The sequence below is a fragment of the Bombina bombina genome, chromosome 7, assembly GCF_027579735.1.
Source record: "Bombina bombina isolate aBomBom1 chromosome 7, aBomBom1.pri, whole genome shotgun sequence".
Classification (NCBI taxonomy): Eukaryota; Metazoa; Chordata; class Amphibia; order Anura; family Bombinatoridae; genus Bombina; species Bombina bombina.
In genome coordinates this window covers 460,985,624-461,004,895 of record NC_069505.1, presented here as the reverse complement: position 1 = coordinate 461,004,895, position 19,272 = coordinate 460,985,624, and the positions used below count along the sequence as shown (strand labels likewise).

The following is a 19,272-nucleotide window of genomic DNA, read 5'->3' as shown; positions in this document are numbered from 1 at the left end:
AGGCAATTTTGGTTAAAAATTCAGTATTGGGCTAAACAGTTACTTTATTTAGATATTCAATTTTCTCCTGAAGCAGTCTTTTTCCTTAAAATTGAGACTCAGATAAAACCCATATTATTAACTCGTCTTATAATAATTGTCCTTAAAGTTAGATCTCTTATATTTAAGAATTGGCGGCTGTCTAAGGCCCCGTCATTTATTAGTTTTCTTAAAGAGATTCAGACGCAAATTATATTTGAATCCTTCTATACACAATATACCTCAGAAAAACGGATCGGTGAGTTTATCCTCACCTGGCTTCCAGTTATTAAGTCCTACTCATTAGTAACGCAGAAAAGTATTCTATCTCCATTTTTAAGTTCGCAGAGTTTTGCTGACTTAGTTCTACATGGAGTGTTTCCCCGGTTGTGGGTATCAAATTTCAGGGAGGTCGACTAGGGTGGGGAAGGAGATCCTTGGTAGGGAGGGGGGAGAGAGGAGCTTTACATTCTTTCTCTTTATCTTGTTTCTCTTTTTTTTTTGCAAAAATATCTTAGTTCACAAGTTAAATTAGGGTCTTGCTGTGGACTCATCTCTGGAGGTTTTTGTTTTTTCAAGTCACTCCTTAGTGATTAAAGTACTAGTTGAGATGTATAAGTTTAAAGATTACGATGTTGTTCTTATGTTGGTTAATTGAGGATTGAGATGACTAATCCTCTAAATATTGTTTTTTTTATGGACTTTGTTAACGGTAAAGTTCAAGGTATACCTGTACTACTTATTTTTGCAGTTATTTTTCTTTTGTGATTTTCTATTATTTTAATTTGTGGAAAAAAGCAATAAAAAGTATATTAAAAAAAAAAAATATCTTCAGCAAACATATATTTCTTGAATGGTTCCCCCTTAGCTTTGAAATTTATTATAGTTGGCATTACAGATGGATGATTGCTGGATACCCATGTCATAGCTAACGCCTCTTCCTCAGCACTTAAGTTTTGACCCTGATACTGGAAAAATTAAACATATACAGCCTAATAATTAACAAACTAATCTTTATTTCATGATGGAATAACCTTTGGATGGTAATATATTTTCCTCAAAAAGCATTTTATGTAAAAAAATCTGATTTAAATCCAAAAAATCAGATTTAAATTAAAAAAAATGATTTAAAAAAAAAAAAAAAAAAAATCATTAATTTTTATCCACCCTGGTAGGAGATTTTTGCTCTGTCGGTGGCAGTGAAGTCTCTGACAAGTTTATAATTTTTTTTTTTTTTTTTTTAAATAATTTTTTTTAATTTATTGAGTAACATAACATATTCCATGACATCTTTTGTAAACATAAAAAAAAATAACAGATATGACATAACATTTTGGTTTCACAGAGATTGCAATACAACCATGCTGGACCACAAGACTCATATCGGCCCCACATATCATATACAACAACCCCCTTCATTGGCATTATGCTGTCCGTCATGACTGGGAAGTATCCCCAGACCATATAAATCATGGAGAATGCAAACCTTTTTTCAATACTCGTATATTTTTTATATAAAGAAGTAATGAGATTAAGAAAGAATAGATAAGATAGAGACAAGGAATCTCAGAGTTAGTATAGAGTAAATAAGAAGAAGAATCAAGAACATGTGTCACTCGCGGTCACCCCCTCTCTGTCCTGTGTCATCCGAAGTTTATAATTTTTAATTACATCATAGCGTATATAATTACATAATGGTGTTTCTTTCGTGTAATTGGCAAGAGCCCATGAGCTAGTGACGTATGGGATATACAATCCTACCAGGAGGGGCAAAGTTTCCCAAACCTCAAAATGCCTATAAATACACCCCTCACCACACCCACAATTCAGTTTTACAAATTTTGCCTCCTATGGAGGTGGTGAAGTAAGTTTGTGCTAAGATTTCCTCGTTGATATGCGCTTCTCAGCATTTTGAAGCCCAATTCCTCTCAGAGTACAGTGAATGTCAGAGGGATGTGAAGGGAGTATCGCCTATTGAATGCAATGGGTTTCCTCACGGGGATCTATTTCATAGGTTCTCTGTTATCGGTCGTAAAGATTCATCTCCTACCTCCCTTTTCAGATTGACGATATACTCTCATATTCCATTACCTCTACTGATAACCATTTCAGTACTGGTTTGGCTATCTGCTATATGTGGATGGGTGTCTTTAGGTAAGTATGTTTTCATTACTTAAGACACTCTCAGCTATGGTTTGGCACTTAATGCATTAATATAAAGTTCTAAATATATGTATTGTACTTATATTTGCCATGATTCAGGTTTCAGTATATTTCCTTTTGCAGACTGTCAGTTTCATATCTGGGAAATGCATTTTTTTAAGAAAATGTATTTCTTACCTGGGGTATAGTGTTTTTGCAATTGACTGTCACTTTAAATTCGCGGGCAGAATTAGGTTTGCGAGGGCGCAAAATGCCAAACTATGTTGCGTCATTTTTGGCGCAAGATTTTTTTGGCATAAAGTTACGTTCGATGACGCAAATTTGTCATTTCCGGCGTCTTTGTCGACACCTAGTCTTTTCACAAGGTCGCGTCTTCAATGACGCGAGTGTGTCATTTCCGGATGTTGTTAGCGGCAAAAAAAATTCTCTGTGCGTCATTCTTGGCGCCAAATATTTTCATAATTTAAACCCCATTCCTATATACCTCTTGCCTTTTTTCTCTATCAGAGGGCTATGCTGTTGCATTTTTTCCCCATTCCTGAAACTGCCATATAAGGAAATTGATCGTTTTGCTTTATATGTTGTTTTTTTCTCTTACATTTGCAAGATGTCTCAATCTGATCCTGTCTCAGAAAACACTGTTGGAATCCTGCTGACTGATAACAGTTCTACCAAAGCTAAGTACATTTGTTGTAATCTTATGGAGTTTATATCTCCAGCTGTGGTTTGTAATAAATTGTCATGTTAAACTTTTACATACAGAGAATGTGTCAGTAATAGTACATTGCCTGTTGCTGTTCTTTTAACATCTAATGTACAAGATATACCTGTGAATTTATAAGAATTTATTGCTGATTCTATTCAGAAGGCTTTGTCTGCCATCCCACCTTCTAATAAATGTAAAGGTTTTTTTAAACTTCTCATAAAGTGGATGACATTTCAAATGACCATCAACATACTGAATTATCCTCCTCTGATGAGGATCTATCTGATTCAGAAGATCCTTCATCAGATATTGACACTGACAAATCTACTTATTTATTTAAAATGGAGTACATTCGTTCTTTGTTGAAGAAGTGTTGATTATATTGGATATTGAGGAGACTAGTCCTCTTGATTTTAAAGCTAGTAAACATTTAAATTCTGTTTATAAACCTCCTGTGGTTATTTCAGAGGTTTTTCCAGTTCCTGATGCACTTTCTGATATGATTTCTAAGGAATGGAATAGGCCTGGTACTTCTTTTATTCCTTCTTTAAGTTTTTAAAAATTGTATCCTTTGCCAGCAGTTAGATTGGAGTTTTGGGAAAAGATCCCCAAAGTTGGGGCTATCTCTACTCTTGCTACTATTCCTATGGAAAATAGTATTTATTTTAAAGATCTTTCAGATAGGAAACTTGTATCTTATCTAAGGAAAGTTAATTTATTTTCAGGTCCTTTTCTAAGGGATGGAATAGGCCTGGTACTTTTTTTATTCCTTCTTTAAGGTTTAAAAAATTGTATCCTTTGCCAGCAGTTAGATTGGAGTTTTGGGAAAAGATCCCCAAAGTTGGGGCTATCTCTACTCTTGCTACTATTCCTATGGAAAATAGTATTTATTTTAAAGATCTTTCAGATAGGAAACTTGTATCTTATCTAAGGAAAGTTAATTTATTTTCAGGTCCTTTTCTAAGGGATGGAATAGGCCTGGTACTTTTTTTATTCCTTCTTTAAGGTTTAAAAAATTGTATCCTTTGCCAGAAGTTAGATTGGAGTTTTGGGAAAAGATCCCCAAAGTTGATGGGGCTATCTCTACTCTTGTTAAACGTACTACTATTCCTATGGAAGATAGTATTTCTTTTAAAGATCCTTTAGATAGGAAACTTGAATCTTATCTAAGGAAAGCTTATTTATTTTCAGGTCTTCTTCTTAGGCCTGCAATTTCTTTGGCTGATGTTGCAGCTGCTTCAACTTTTTGGTTGGAAACTTTAGCGCAACAAGTATCGAATCATGATTTGTCTAGCATTGTTAACTTGATTCAACATGCTAATAATTTCATTTGTGATGCCATTTTTTGATATCATCAAAATTGATGTTAAATCTCTGTCTTTAGCTATTTTAGCTAGAAGAGCTTTGTGGCTTAAATCTTGGAATGCTGATATGACTTCCAGATTGCTATTTCTTTCCTTCCAAGGTAATAAATTATTTGGTTCACAGTTGGATTCAATAATTTCAACTGTCACTGGGGGGGAAGGGAGTTTTTTTGCCTCAAGATAAGATCTAAAGGTAAATCTAAAGCTTCTAACCGTTTTCATTCTTAAATAAGGAACAGAAACCTAATTCTTCCCCAAGGAATCTGTTTCCAATTGGAAGCCTTCTTCAAATTGGAATAAATCCAAGCCATTTAAGAGATCAAAGCCAGCCCCTAGGTCCGCATGAATGTGCGGCTCTTATTCCAGCTTAGCTGGTAGGGGGAAGATTAAGATTTTTCTAAAATGTTTGGATCAATTTCGGTCCAAAATCATTGGATTCAGAATATTGTCTCTCAGGGGTACAGAATAGGATTCAGAGTAAGACCGCCTGTGAGAAGATCTTTTTATTTTCTCTCATGCATTCCAGCAAACCCAGTAAAGGCTCAGGCTTTCCTGAAGTGTGTTTCAGACCTGGAGTTATCTGGGGTAATCATGCCAGTTCCGTTTCAGGAACAGGGTCTGCGGTTTTATTCAAATCTATTCATTGTCCCAAAGAAAGTAATTTCATTCAGACCAGTTTTGGATCTAAAAATTTTGAATCGATATGTAAGAGTACCAACTTTCAAAATGGTGACCATAAGGTCTATTCTGCTTTTTGTTCAGCAAGGGCATTATATGCCCACAATAGACTTATAGGATGCATATCTTCCGATTCATCCAGATTGCTTTCAATTTCTGAAATTCTCTTTTTTAGACAAGCATTACCAATTTGTTGCTCTTCCTTTTTGGCCTGGCGACAGCTCTAGGAATCTTTTCAAAGGTTCTTGGTGTCCTACTCTCTGTTATCAGAGAGAGGGGTGTTGCAGTGTTTCCTTATTTGGACGATATCTTGGTACTTGCTCAGTCTTTACGTTCTGCAGAATCTCACACGAATCAACTACTGTTGTTTCTTTAAAGACATGGTTGGAGGATCAATTTACAAAAAAGTCCCTTGATTCCTCAGACAAGGGTCACCTTTTTAGGTTTTCAGATAGATTCAGTGTCCATGACTCTGTCTCTAACAGACAAGAGACAATTTAAATTGGTTTCAGCTTGACGGAACCTTCAGTCTCTATTATTTCCTTCAGTAGCTATGTGCATGGATGTTTTAGGTCTCATGACTGCAGCATCGGACGCGATTCCCTTTGCTCGTTTTCATATGAGACCTCTCCAGCTTTGTATGCTGAATCAATGGTGCAGGGATTATACAAGTATATCACAATTAGTAAACAAAGAAAAAAAGCAGAACAGCTGCACTCAAACTGGAGTAATTATTGTAAGAAAAACAGGTGCTACCTAGAAGAATATATTTATAACAAACATAGCAAGAAAGTAGATACCCCAAAATAAGGGGTTTCCAAAAGTCTAGGCTAAACCAGCACAACTGTAGATAATAAAAACTCAAGAGATATAAGTGTCAAAAGTTAAAACATCCTTTAATAAATCACACATATCACAAACATACCACATTCATACATGGGATCCCAGATAAGTAAAAGTCAATGGGCTGAGAGAGAACTTCTGGTGCACCAGGGTGAGCTGGATAGGTATATATAAGCCAAAGTTGTTAAATATTTGTAATCCACAAAAGTAATGGTTCTTAAAAAGTTCCCAAAGTGCCGCTCAGCCGAACTAGCTGGACCAAAACCCCCGACCCAAAACGCGATCAAATCACTTATAAAGCATACCTTAGAGGCCGTGCGTGTATACAATATTTATAGGTGCAGAAACCGTCATGTCCTTGTTTACAAAGAATGGTAAGCAATACTACCTGTGTCCGTGACGCCAACGGCAAAAATCTTCAATGCTTAAGTGAGATGTGGTCTTCCAGGGCAGGTCAGGGCTAGCCTGGATCCAATGCTGCGGTGAACTGAAAAGCTGCAAAGCACCAACGAGTCTGAACGCTTGTTTCACTCCTTCACATAGTGCAGCGTGGAGCTTCTTCCGGGTGCACAATTAATATCCTTAAATCCCAATGTTCGACTATCTTTGACTTGATGGTTAGATCACCATCGTATAGTTCTAGGGGCCTCTTTGGTTCTTCCAACCTGGACTGTGATCACAACAGATGCGAGTCTTTTCAGGTTAGGGAGCTATTTGGGGATCTCTGACAGCACAAGGGGTTTGGAAATCTCAAGAGGTGAGATTACCAATCAATATTTTGGAACTTCGTGCAATTTTCAGGGCTCTTCAGGTTGGCCTCTGTTGAAGAGAGAACCATTCATTTGTTTTCAGACAGACAATATCACAGCTGTGGCATATGTCAATTATCAGGGTGGGACTCACAGTCCCCTAGCTATGATAGAAGTATCTTGAATACTTTCTTGGGCGGAATCCAGCTCTTGTCTAATTTCTGTGGTACATATCCCAGGTGTAGACAATTGGGAAGCGGATTATCTCAGCCGTCAGACTTTACATCCGGGGGAGGGGTCTCTCCATCCAGATGTTTTCTCAGAAATAGATCTGATCGATTCTCATCTAAACAAGAAACTTCCCAGGTACCGGTCCAGGGATCTTCAGACGGAAGAAGTGGATGCGTTGACACTTCCTTGGTGCTACCAACCTGCTTATATTTTCCCGCCTCTAGTTCTTCCGAGAGTGATATCCAAAATCATCATGGAGCAGTCATTTGTATTACTGGTAGCTCCAGCATGGCCTCACAGGTTTTGGTATGCAGATCTTGTTCGGATGTCCAGTTGCCAACCTTGGCCTCTTCCATTTAGGTCAGATCTTCTGTCTAAAGGTCCGTTTTTTTCCATCAGGATTTCAAATCATTAAATTTGAAGGTATGGGAATTGAATGCCTAGTGCTTAGTCATAGAGGTTTCTCTGACTCAGTGATTAATACTATGTTACAGGCTCGTAAATCTGTTTCTAGAAAGATTTATTATCGAGTTTGGAAGACTTATTTTCATGGTGTTCTCATAAATTCGCTTGGCATTCTTTCAGAATTCCTAGAATTTTTTTAGTTAATTCAGGATGGTTTGGATAAGGTTTTGTCTGCAAGTTCCTTGAAGGGATAAATCTTTACCCTTTCTGTCTTATTTCACAGAAAGATTGCGAAGCTTCCTGATATTCACTGTTTTTAACAGGCTTTGGTTTGTATCAAGCCTGTCATTAAATCAATCTCTCCTACTTGGAGTCTTAATTTGGTTTTGAAGGCTTTACAGGCTCCTCCATTTGAGCCTATGCATTCTTTGAATATCAAACTACTTTCTTGGCGTTGTTCCTTTGGCCATCTCTTCTGCTAGAAGAGTTTCTGAATTATTTACTCTTTATTGTAAATCTCCTTTTCTGATTTTTCATCATGATAAGGCGGTTTTGCGGACTTCATTTAAATTCTTTCCTAAGGTTGTGATTTCTAACAACATTAATAGAGAAATTGTTGTCCCTTCCTTGTGTCCTAATCCTAAGAATTCTTTGGAGAAATCCTTCCATCTTTGGATGTGGTAAGAGCTTTGAAATATTATGTTGAAGCTACTAAAGATTTCAGGAAGACTTCTAGTCTATTTGTTATCTTTTCTGGTTCTAGGAAAGGTCAGAGGGCTTCTGCCGTTTCCTTGGCTTCATAGTTAAAGCTTTGGTTTCATTCAGCTTATTTGGGGTCGGGTCAAGCCCCGTCTCAGAGAATTACAGCTCATTCTACTAGATCAGTCTCCACTTCATGGGCTTTTAAGAATGAAGCTTCAGTTGATCAGATTTGCAAAGCAGCAATTTGGTCTTCTTTGCACACATTTACTAAATTCTACCGTTTTGATGTATTTGCTTCTTCTGAAGCAGTTTTTGGTAGAAAAATTCTTCAGGCAGCTGTTTCAGTTTGATTCTTCTGCTTATGTTTTAAGGTTTTTTTCTTTTCATTTAATGAGAATTAACTTATATTTTGGGTTGTGGATTATTTTGCCAGCGAGAAATGGCTGTTTTTATTTTTATCCCTCCCTCTCTAGTGACTCTTGCGTGGAGTTCCACATCTTGGGTATTGCTATCCCATACGTCACTAGCTCATGGACTCTTGCCAATTACATGAAAGAAAACATAATTTATGTAAGAACTTACCTGATAAATTCATTTCTTTCATATTGGCAAGAGTCCATGAGGCCCACCCTTTTTGTGGTGGTTATGATTTTTTGTATAAAGCACAATTATTTCCAAATTCCTTTGTTGATGCTTTTTACTCCTTTCTTTATCACCCCACTTCTTGGCTAGTCGTTAAACTGAATTGTGGGTGTGGTGAGGGGTGTATTTTAGGCATTTTGAGGTTTGGGAAACTTTGCCCCTCCTGGTAGGATTGTATATCCCATACGTCACTAGCTCATGGACTCTTGCCAATATGAAAGAAATTAATTTATCAGGTAAGCTCTTACATAAATTATGTTTTTTCTATGTCATCCCGTTTTTTACAGGGACTCCATGCATTTATCTCTCTCATAGAGAGTTTTTTTTTATTTATGTCGGTAACATGTATATGTGGCAAACCTCGCCACTTATGAACTATGCGGGAATTGTTATTTAGGCTAATGGTGAAAATGTATGTTAAACTGTATGTTACTGTAATACAATTATATGTTTGATGATGTCATTGCATCAGTTTGGAAACCCCTTGTAGGGGAGACTGTTTTAAAACGTGGTTGTTTTTGCCGTTGTAAAGTTAGTTGTTAACTCCCAGGCTATGTGTCGTCTAGTTCTTGGTGGAAAGGGGTTATTATAACAATTACCAAGAGTAGTTACTTGCTTGTCTCTGCCTACCAAAAAGATATTACAGATCCTACTGCCTCTCCGCTACAATTACCAAGAGTAGTTACTTGCTTGTCTCTGCCTACCAAAAATATATTACAGATTCTACTGCCTCTCCGCTACAATTGGTGGCAAGCGACGGGATTCAAACCGCACAGCAAGTTGTAGGACATGTGATGTATATGAACGGACGGTGAATGGGGACAGATTATACCGGACTAAAGCGAACTGCATTGAAGGAATTACTGGAGGCGAGAGGAATTATTGCCAGCAATAAAACCAAAGCAAGGCTGATTGCGGAGCTCATGGAGGGAGACCGGGTAGCAGGTACGGCCGTACCCATTGTGAACAATGAAACAGAATTCCAAAAAGAGATGCGGACCCGGTTGGCTTTTTTTCCGCTACCCCATTCGGAGGAGCTCCTGACACGGACATCAGCAGACGTACAGGAGTACTTGATGGTGATCCGACAAACCACCCCAAGACCCGGAGAGGGGCTACCAGTACACTCCAGTGCTTGTACAGGGAAAGCTAAGATTCCCTACCACGCATTCAAGGATCATACCGACACGGAGGATATCGATTGGTACCTACAGGACTGTGACAGACCTCTCTGTCAGTACTGGAAGGGTTAACTTTGTTCAGCTTTGAGAAATTTTCTGAAAACAGGTTTCCTGACATCAGCTATTGTTTACTGTAATTAAGTTTAAGTGATAAGCGTTCACATTGTTTAATCAGACTGCCAGGTGTCAAGAAGGACTCCCTTGTTTTCTTGTGTTTAATTGTTTATTTGGTTAAGTAATGCAATCCTATTGTATCCTGTGAAAGGGCGTCTTCCCTCCTTCTAATGTACAATACGCTTCCAACCCCCCATCTGGTCTCCTAGGGGAGTTATGCATAAATACTGGGCATATAGCCCTCAATAAACACATTCTGTTTTACCCTCAAGATGGAGCTTGGTCTCATGTTTGGGGGGAATTAACTGGGTTTGTGTGTTGCTGACCCCGTATTCAGGGCATCTTTCATCTGGTATTAACCCTTGATTTCCCGGTTATACCATAACAAGGACTTTGAGCGATTATGCCAACTGCATAATATTAGTACCGCTGACCAAGTTCCCCTACTGGCTGGCAAGTTATCCGGGTGGGCCGCTGAAGCCTTTGGCATACTTACCCCGGAGGCATACCGACAGCGGTTCCGAGACCTGAAGAAGCTGGAGAAAGTTACCCACACTGAGTGGGCGCATCGGCTAACCAGGGCCGCTAAAGGCTGATTGCAGGCAGCCCAAGTCACCCAGTTGGAAGACCTTTTACAACTCCTGTTGATGGAGCAATTCTTCCAAGGGGTGTCCACCGAATTGCAAAACTGGCTGAGAGATTGGAAACTGTGCACGATACATACCGCAGCGACCTTGGCCGATGAATACCAAGACGCCCGGAGAGTTCAACGAACACAGTAACGCTCCAGTATTGGGGTCACCCCAACCCCCACTGCAGCTCCCACACCTCTGCTACCCCGTTCTGGAGGGGGAATCCACCCACCCCCTCTCCGATACCAGACTCGATCAGCTATCCGTTGCCATCTTTGTAACCAACAAGGGCACATTCAGAGAGACTGTCCCAGGAACAAAAACTGATCCACCTGGAACAACCAGAACAACTTGTCAAACAACCGGGCAGCTGTGCACTGCTACCAGAACGAGCCCCGACTACAGACCCAACCCGCAGTCTTCCACGAGGAACCCTTGGGCATCTTACACAAGGTAAACCCAGTTCAGACCGCTTCAGACAACCTACAAAGCCACCGCCAGGTGGTCTATATGGATGTCCGACGTGTCCAAGGGCTGCGTGACTCTGTGGCCACCATAACCTTGCTCCGGCAACATTTAGTCTCCACCAATCAACTCACCGGAGACTGTGTAGCCGTCCGGGTGGCCGGGGGAGCCATTTACAAGATTCCCACGGCCAATGTACACTTGGATTGGGGAGCAGGGTCAGGGAACGTAGAAGTGGGCCTTATGCAAAACGTTATTCTGGGCAATGACTTAGGGGACCTGACTTCAGCGTTTGCACCGCAAACCTCCCCACAAGCAGCACTACCCGTGGTTACCCGACAACAGGCCCGCACCAACACACTGGCTGATCACTCTGAGGCTCAGGTAAGCAATCGCCCCCCTATTGTCTCTTGGGCCCCTCCACTAGAGTTTGGTAGCAAAGTGGCCACTGACCCCTCGTTGCAAGTAAATAGGGATAAGGTAGTCCAGAATCAGGCAGGGTTGGAACAAGGGGTTACTGTACAGGTATGCAGAGAAGATAGTGGCCGGATCTATTCCCCTGTCCGTTCAGCAGTTAATAGTACCTCAGAGGTATAGACGAGAACTGCTACGGGTTGCCCATGATATTCCGCTGTCAGGCCACCTAGGAGTTAGTCGGATGAAGCACCGCCTAACTCAGAATTTCTTTTGGCCAGGGATATTAGGCAGTATTGCCAGACGTGTGACACCTGCCAACGAGTAGGGAAAAGAGGAGACCGATATAAGGCGAAGCTACACTCCCTCCCCATAATAGAGGAGCCTTTTAGTCGAGTGGCGGTGAACCTCATTGGCCCCCTAGCCAAGCCTAGCCCCTCGGCAAAGAGGTATATACTCACAGTCGTGGATTATGCCACCCGATATCCCGAGGCGGTGCTACGGGTTGCCCACGATATTCCGCTGTTAGGCCACCTAGGAGTTAGTCGGATGAAGCACCGCCTAACTCAGAATTTCTTTTGGCCAGGGATCACCAAAGATATTAGGCAGTATTGCCAGACGTGTGACACCTGCCAATGAGTAGGGAAAAGAGGAGACCGATATAAGGCGAAGCTACACTCCCTCCCCATAATAGAGGAGCCTTTTAGTCGAGTGGCGGTGGACCTCATTGGCCCCCTAGCCAAGCCTAGCCCCTCGGGAAAGAGGTATATACTCACAGTCGTGGATTATGCCACCCGATATCCCGAGGCGGTGGCTCTGGCTAATATTCATGCTGAGACCGTGGCGGATGCCCTCATCAAAATCTTCTCCCGCATAGGATTTCCCCGGGAGATTATTTCGGACCGGGGCACCCAGTTTACGGCCGAGATTACCCACCAGTTGTGGAGGGCATGTGGGGTGAAACCCATTGTAAATTCCGCTTATCACCCTCAGTCTAATGTGCTCTGTAAACGGTTTAACGGAACACTGAAACAGATGCTCCGCACGTTCATGGATACCCAGAAGAACTGGGAGTGGTTTCTACCCCATTTACTTTTCGCCTACCGGGTGGTACCTCAGGAGTCCACAGGGTTCTCTCCCTTTGAATTATTATTCGGAAGGAGGGTACGGGGTCCCGTAGACTTAATCCGAGAGCATTGGGAGGGGGAAGTCACTAGTGACGGTACTCCTATCGTACCATACATGCTGGAGTTTAGGGAGCGCCTGGAGGCCATGACTCGGACCGTCCACTCCAAACTCCAGGCGGCTCAAATCCATCAGCGCCGTTGGTATGATAGGGGCGCCAGGGACCGCAGTTTTCAGATTGGGCAGAAGGTGCTAATCTTGAAACTGGTCAAAAATGATAAACTGCAGGCCTCCTGGCAGGGCCCATACACAATCTGTGACACCACCTATGTGATCGGCCCATGTACTGGAGCAGGCTGTAGACGCAGGCTCCGTGTAAATATGTTGAAGCCGTACCATGAACGCGCAGAGGAGGTGAATGCTATTTGCACCCCTGCCGCGGACAACACAAACAGTTTACCTCTTCCCAACCTAGGAATGAAGAACCGGAACGAAGATCTGGGAGAGGTACAATTGGGTGAGCGGTTAAGTCCTCAGGAACGAGCTCAAATAGCGGAGCTACTGCAGCAAAAGAGACACGTTCTCCAACGTGCCTGAATATACCCTCCTGGCCACCCATAGGGTAGAAACCAAAGGTCAACCTCCTTACCGCATACCAGAATCAGTGAGAGAACATATGCGGAAGGAGATTGACGAGATGCTACAGTTAGGAGTGATTGAGCACTCGGACAGCCCCTGGGCCTCGCCAGTAGTTCTAGTGCCAAAGCGGGACGGCATGACCCGCTTCTGCGTAGACTACCGGAAACTTAATGATAAAACCTTTTTGGTAGGCAGAGACAAGCAAGTAACTACTCTTGGTAATTGTAGCGGAGAGGCAGTAGGATCTGTAATATCTTTTTGGTAGGCAGAGACAAGCAAGTAACTACTCTTGGTAATTGTAGCGGAGAGGCAGTAGGATCTGTAATATCTTTTTGGTAGGCAGAGACGAGCAAGTAACTACTCTTGGTAATTGTTATAATAACCCCTTTCCACCAAGAACTAGACGACACATAGCCTGGGAGTTAACAACGACTAACTTTACAACGGCAAAAACAACCAAGTTTTAAAACAGTCTCCCCTACAAGGGGTTTCTAAACTGATACAATGACATCATCAATCATATAATTGTATTACAGTAACATACAGTTTAACATACATTTTAACCATTAGCCTAAATAACAATTCCCGCATAGTTCATAAGTGGCGAGGTTTGCCACAATATTACCAAGAGTAGTTACTTGCTTGTCTCTGCCTACCAAAAAGATATTACAGATCCTACTGCCTCTCCGCTACAATTACCAAGAGTAGTTACTTGCTTGTCTCTGCCTACCCAAAAGATATTACAGATCCTACTGCCTCTCTGCTACAATTACCAAGAGTAGTTACTTGCTTGTCTCTGCCTACCAAAAAGATATTACAGATTCTACTGCCTCTCCGCTACAGTATACCATCCTATGTTATGTAAGGGAACTTTTTTCAACATGTACGGTTTCATGTATAGTTAGGGATTTTAACTGTTTCATCCCTGTCTTTCTACAGTAGATGTATCTTCTGGAGATTGTATAAGCCTTATGTATGCTTATCTTTTCTTTAGTCTGCTGTGCTTATCCTATGTATGTTTGGTGATTATTTATATGAATTATCCCTACTCTTCTACCTGTAAGAGTATATTTTGTTTTTTTGTTATCAGCAGTATATCTGCTTATTTTATCTTTTATTTGGGGTACATATTAATTGTTTGAAGGTCCTGTGCTCAGGCCTCGCACATGACACTTGCTCTTTAGAATATCCTATCTTGTATTATACATATTATATGTATGTTCTAGGGATATTTATCATTTTCATGTTTTATTCCTCTGGTGGCTTGGCGGCTAAATCTGCAGCCCAGATAGCAACTCGCTGGAGACCTGTGTTCTATCTTGGGGACGTTACAGGAACACAGCTATTTCTTTTCTACTCTAGAAGTAGCGTATTTTTTAAATTGTTATAAGCATTATGTCTGGTTATCTTATTTTCTTCTTCTGGACTTATTTATGGGTAGGGGATTATTAGCATTTGCATGCTTTATATCTCTCTTCTACAGTGTACCTAGATATTGGTATAAGCATTGTGTCTGCTTATCGTATTCTTTTCTCGGGACATTTTTAATACTTGTTTTTAGGGATTTTTAACATTTAGATGTTTTATCCCTATCCTTTCCTTACAGTAGAGGTGTATTCTGGTTATAAGCATTATGTCTGCTTATTGTATATTTTTTTCTACTATCATGTTAATTGTGGTTTTCAAAAGAGCCCTCTGGTGGATGGTCACTTGGTACAACTTGAGTGACTAGAGTGGGGGCCTTTCCTATAAAATAGGAGTTAAAGGGATTGTTAACTCCTAACTTGTTAGGGATTTACGTTTTTCAATGTTTTATCCCACTTTTTCTCTGTAGAAATGTATAGGTCAGATTACTTTTCTTTCCCCTCTGGGGATCTGCTGACATTTTCATTTTATAGTCCTCTATGGGAATAATTTATAGTCTAGTCAGTAGATTTCTTTCTATACTGATATTCTATTTTCCTTGCTGACAGCAAGTAGTCATGGTCTTTTCAACAACCTGCATAGTTTGTTCTGGTTGCTGAAGTTCTTGTTGGCGTAGTTTTATTTAATACTCCCTTCTAATATCTATATTTAGATATCTTTATGTTCCTAATTGGGGTCTACCTGGTAATCCAGCGGTAATCCTCTGCGGATTATCCATCAGCTTTAGGTTCATAACCTTGTTCCAGCATTATCTGAGATGGTCAGATTTCAGGAGTATGTGCTATTATAGTAGGGTTTTTTCCCTTTTCTCCTCTATTGGGAATGTATCAAGAGTAGCCTGCATGCTTTGAATGTATGAGGCCCCGGGTTCAGACGGCATCTCCATTTAATAGGGCCTTCTCAGAGTGCTTTTCTCAGAGGATTGTCCTGGATAACCCGACGAGAGACTTTTTGGCCAGGACCATCTCTCACAAGCTAATGCTTCTTGGGACCTCCCTGGGAGATTGTACAGATGCCAGAGCAGCTTGGGATCCATTAGGGACTCAGGGGATCTGTTTTCATTGATAGCAATCTTCAATGCACTGATAGCATGGCCTCACCTGAGTTTGATCCAGTTTCTCGGATTCCGATCTTAGACATTTCTTTGGTGGTGTATATCATCCACCAGGGAGGAACACAGAGTTTCATAACTATGGAGGAGCTGACTCGCGTTTTTCAGTGAGCGGAGTCTCACAATTGCCTAATTTCTGTCATTCACATCCCAGGGGTGGACTACTGGTATACAGATTATCTGAGCAGGCAGATTTTTCATCCAGGGGAGTGGGCCCTTCATCTGGAAGTATTCTCAATAATAACTCTCAGGTGGGGAGTTCCGGAGTTGAATCTGATGGTGTCTCATCTAAACGCCAAACTTCAACGATGTGGATCAAGATCAAGGGATCCACAAGCAGTTCTGGTCAATGCTCTGGTGGTTCCTTGGGACTTCGGTCTAATTTTCCTGTTTCCTCCGTTTGCCCTCCTTCCTCGGGTGATAACCCGTATCTACTAGGAGCAAGGTTCGGTGATTCTATTCACTCCAGCTTGGCCTCGCAGAATTTGGTTTGCGGATCTGGTGAAGATGTTCTTTCCCCTGTGGAAATTGCCTCTGGGGAAGAACCTTCTACTTCAGGGTCCTTTCCATCATCCAAACCTAGATTCTCTGAAGCTGACTGCTTGGTGATTGAATGCCTAGTCTTGTCTAGACAAGTTTTTTTCCAAAAAGGTGATTGAGTCCATGATTCCGGCTCGTAAGCCGGTATCTCGCAAGTTTTACCATAAGCTGTGGCATACATACCTTTACTGGTGTGATTCTAGGGGTTGCCCTTGAAGTCAAGTGAGGGTTCCTTGCATTCTGTCATTTCTTCAAGAGAGCCTGGAGAAGGGCTTGACGGTCAGTTCTCTGAAGGGCCAGATTTCTGCCCTTTCGATTCTTTTGCCTTATGTCTGGCTGACTTAACAGATGTTCAGTCTTTTGTTCAGGCCTGGTCAGAATCGGGCCTGTGTTTAAGATTGTTGCTCCTCCATGGAGCCTTAATCTTGTTCTTCTGGTTCTGCAGTGGTCTCCATTTGAGCCTATGCACTCTGTTGATTTTTATGTGTTTCTTCTCACTATTTCTTCTGCTTGAAGAGTCTCAGAGCCTTCGTCTCTGAAGTGTGTTCCACCTTCTTTTATTTTTCATGTGGATAAGGCATTCTGTCGTACCAAATTTGGGATTTCTTCCTAAGGTGGTTTCGGACCCTGATATTAATCAGGATATTGTTGTTCCTTTGTTGTATCCTAATCCTCCTTCTTCTGCGTGCTCTGAATTTCTATCTGCAAGAAACTAGAGATTTTCGACAATCTACTACCATATGTGTTGTGTTCTCTGGTAAATATAAGGGCAGGAAAGCCACTTTTTCTTCTCTTCCCTTTTTGGTTGAGAAGTTTTATTCAGTTGGCTTATTAGACAACTGGGCTACAGTCTTCTGAGAAGATTACAGCTCATTGCACCTGGGCTTTTAATCATGTGGCTTCTGTGGAGCTAATCTGCAAGGTGGCCACTTGGTCCTCGTTGCTTACTTTTTCAAATTTTTCAAATTCAATGTTTTCTGCCTCAACTGAGGCTTCTTTTGGGAGGTAAGTTCTTCAATCGGTGGTGCCTTCTGTTTAGGTCACCTGTCTTGTTCTCCCTCAATTCCATTCTGTGTCCTCTAGCTTGGGTATTGGTTCCCATTAGTAATTAGAATGGATTCATGGACTCTCCATGCCATTGGAAAGAAAACAAAATGTATGCTTACCTGATAAATTATTTTCTTTCCTGGCATGGAATGGATTTGTGGCGTCTCCATTCCAGGAAAGAAAAGCATTTATCAGGTAAGCATACATTTTGTTTTTTATTATAGATATGAAATTCAAAAACCCCGCTCCGCCGCCCACTAGCTACACGAAAAGTGCTATAAGGGGAGAGTAGAGTAGCTTGTAGCTAGAGCGCTGTTTGGAGAATATTTCAAACCGTTGATTTAACAAAAATATTACTTATGAAGTGAGCGGCGGAGCGCGGGGTATTTGCATTTCATGTCTAGATTAAAAAGTCAGTTATAACTTCCTTACATCAGATTAATTAAACTCCATCTAAATATCACTAACATTCCGCATCTGATTTTATAAAGGGGAGAATTTACCATCACTTTAAGCTAAAAATGAAAAGAACAGAGGGAAAGAACAAGTATTTGTTGCTGTCGGGGAAATGCACAAATCGTTTTATGGTAACGTTCTAGAAACTGATTCTGCTTTATTTATACAGACGAAGATATAGTGAAAGTGGAGATAACAGAAGATCTGTATGCAAGTCATCAGCTTGGGGCCCCGGATGACGAAACCAGTGACAGTATCAGCTCAGGTGAGTGTGCACGTGTGTTGTGTGGGAGGTTACGCAGGTTACAGGTGAGCGTGCGCGTGTCTTGTGTCTGAGGGACACAGGTTACAGGTGAGTGTGCACGTGAGTTGTATCTGAGGCATGTAGGGTACAGATAACTTACACGTACACGTGTATTCTCACTGTACAGACAAGTGTGCACATATGTTGTGTCTAAGGCATGTAGGGTACAGATAACTTACATGCATTATCACTGTACAGGCGAGTGTGCACATATATTGTGTCTGAGGCATGTAGGGTACAGATAACTTACACATACACGTGTATTCTCACTGTACAGGCGAGTGTGCACATATGTAGGGTACAGATAACTTACACATACACATGTATTCTCACTGTACAGGCGAGTGTGCACATATATTGTGTCTGAGGCATGTAGGGTACAGATAACTTACACATACACGTGTATTCTCACTGTACAGGCGAGTGTGCACATATGTAGGGTACAGATAACTTACACATACGCATGTATTCTCACTATACAGGCGAGTGTGCACATATGTAGGGTACAAGTAACTTACACATACGCATGTATTCTCACTGTACAGGTGAGTGTGCACATATGTAGGGTACAAGTAACTTACACATACGCATTTATTCTCACTGTACAGGCGAGTGTGCACATATGTAGGGTACAAGTAACTTACACATACGCATGTATTCTCACTGTACAGGCGAGTGTGCACATATGTAGGGTACAGATAACTTACACATACGCATGTATTCTCACTGTACAGGCGAGTGTGCACATATGTAGGGTACAGATAACTTACACATACACGTGTATTCTCACTGTACAGGCGAGTGTGCACATATGTAGGGTTCAGATAACTTACACATACGCGTGTATTCTCACTGTACAGGCGAGTGTGCACATATGTAGGGTTCAGATAACTTACACATACGCATGTATTCTCACTGTACAGACGAGTGTACACATATGTAGGGTACAGATAACTTACACATACACGTGTATTCTCACTGTACAGGCGAGTGTGCACATATATTGTGTCTGAGGCATGTAGGGTACATATAACTTACACATACACGTGTATTCTCACTGTACAGGCGAGTGTGCACATATGTTGTGTCTGAGGCATGTAGGGTACAGATAACTTACACATACGCATGTATTCTCACTGTACAGACGAGTGTGAACATATGTAGGGTACAGATAACTTACACATACGCATGTATTCTCACTGTACAGGCGAGTGTGCACATATGTAGGGTACAGATAACTTACACATACACATGTATTCTCACTGTCCAGGCGAGTGTGCACATATGTTGTGTCTGAGGCATGTAGGGCACAGATAAC

At 41.2% G+C, this 19,272-nt stretch overlaps 1 protein-coding gene across 1 annotated transcript in view; it reads left to right on the top strand.

Moving 5' to 3' along the window:
* The window catches only part of LOC128666725 (zinc finger protein OZF-like), a 75,313-nt gene that overhangs the window by 15,981 nt on the left and 40,060 nt on the right, over positions 1-19,272 (top strand). Inside the window, exon 3 of the mRNA XM_053721474.1 lies at positions 17,820-17,915. Within this exon, the coding sequence (XP_053577449.1) occupies positions 17,820-17,915 (96 nt within the window). The remainder of the gene's footprint in view (positions 1-17,819; positions 17,916-19,272) is intronic.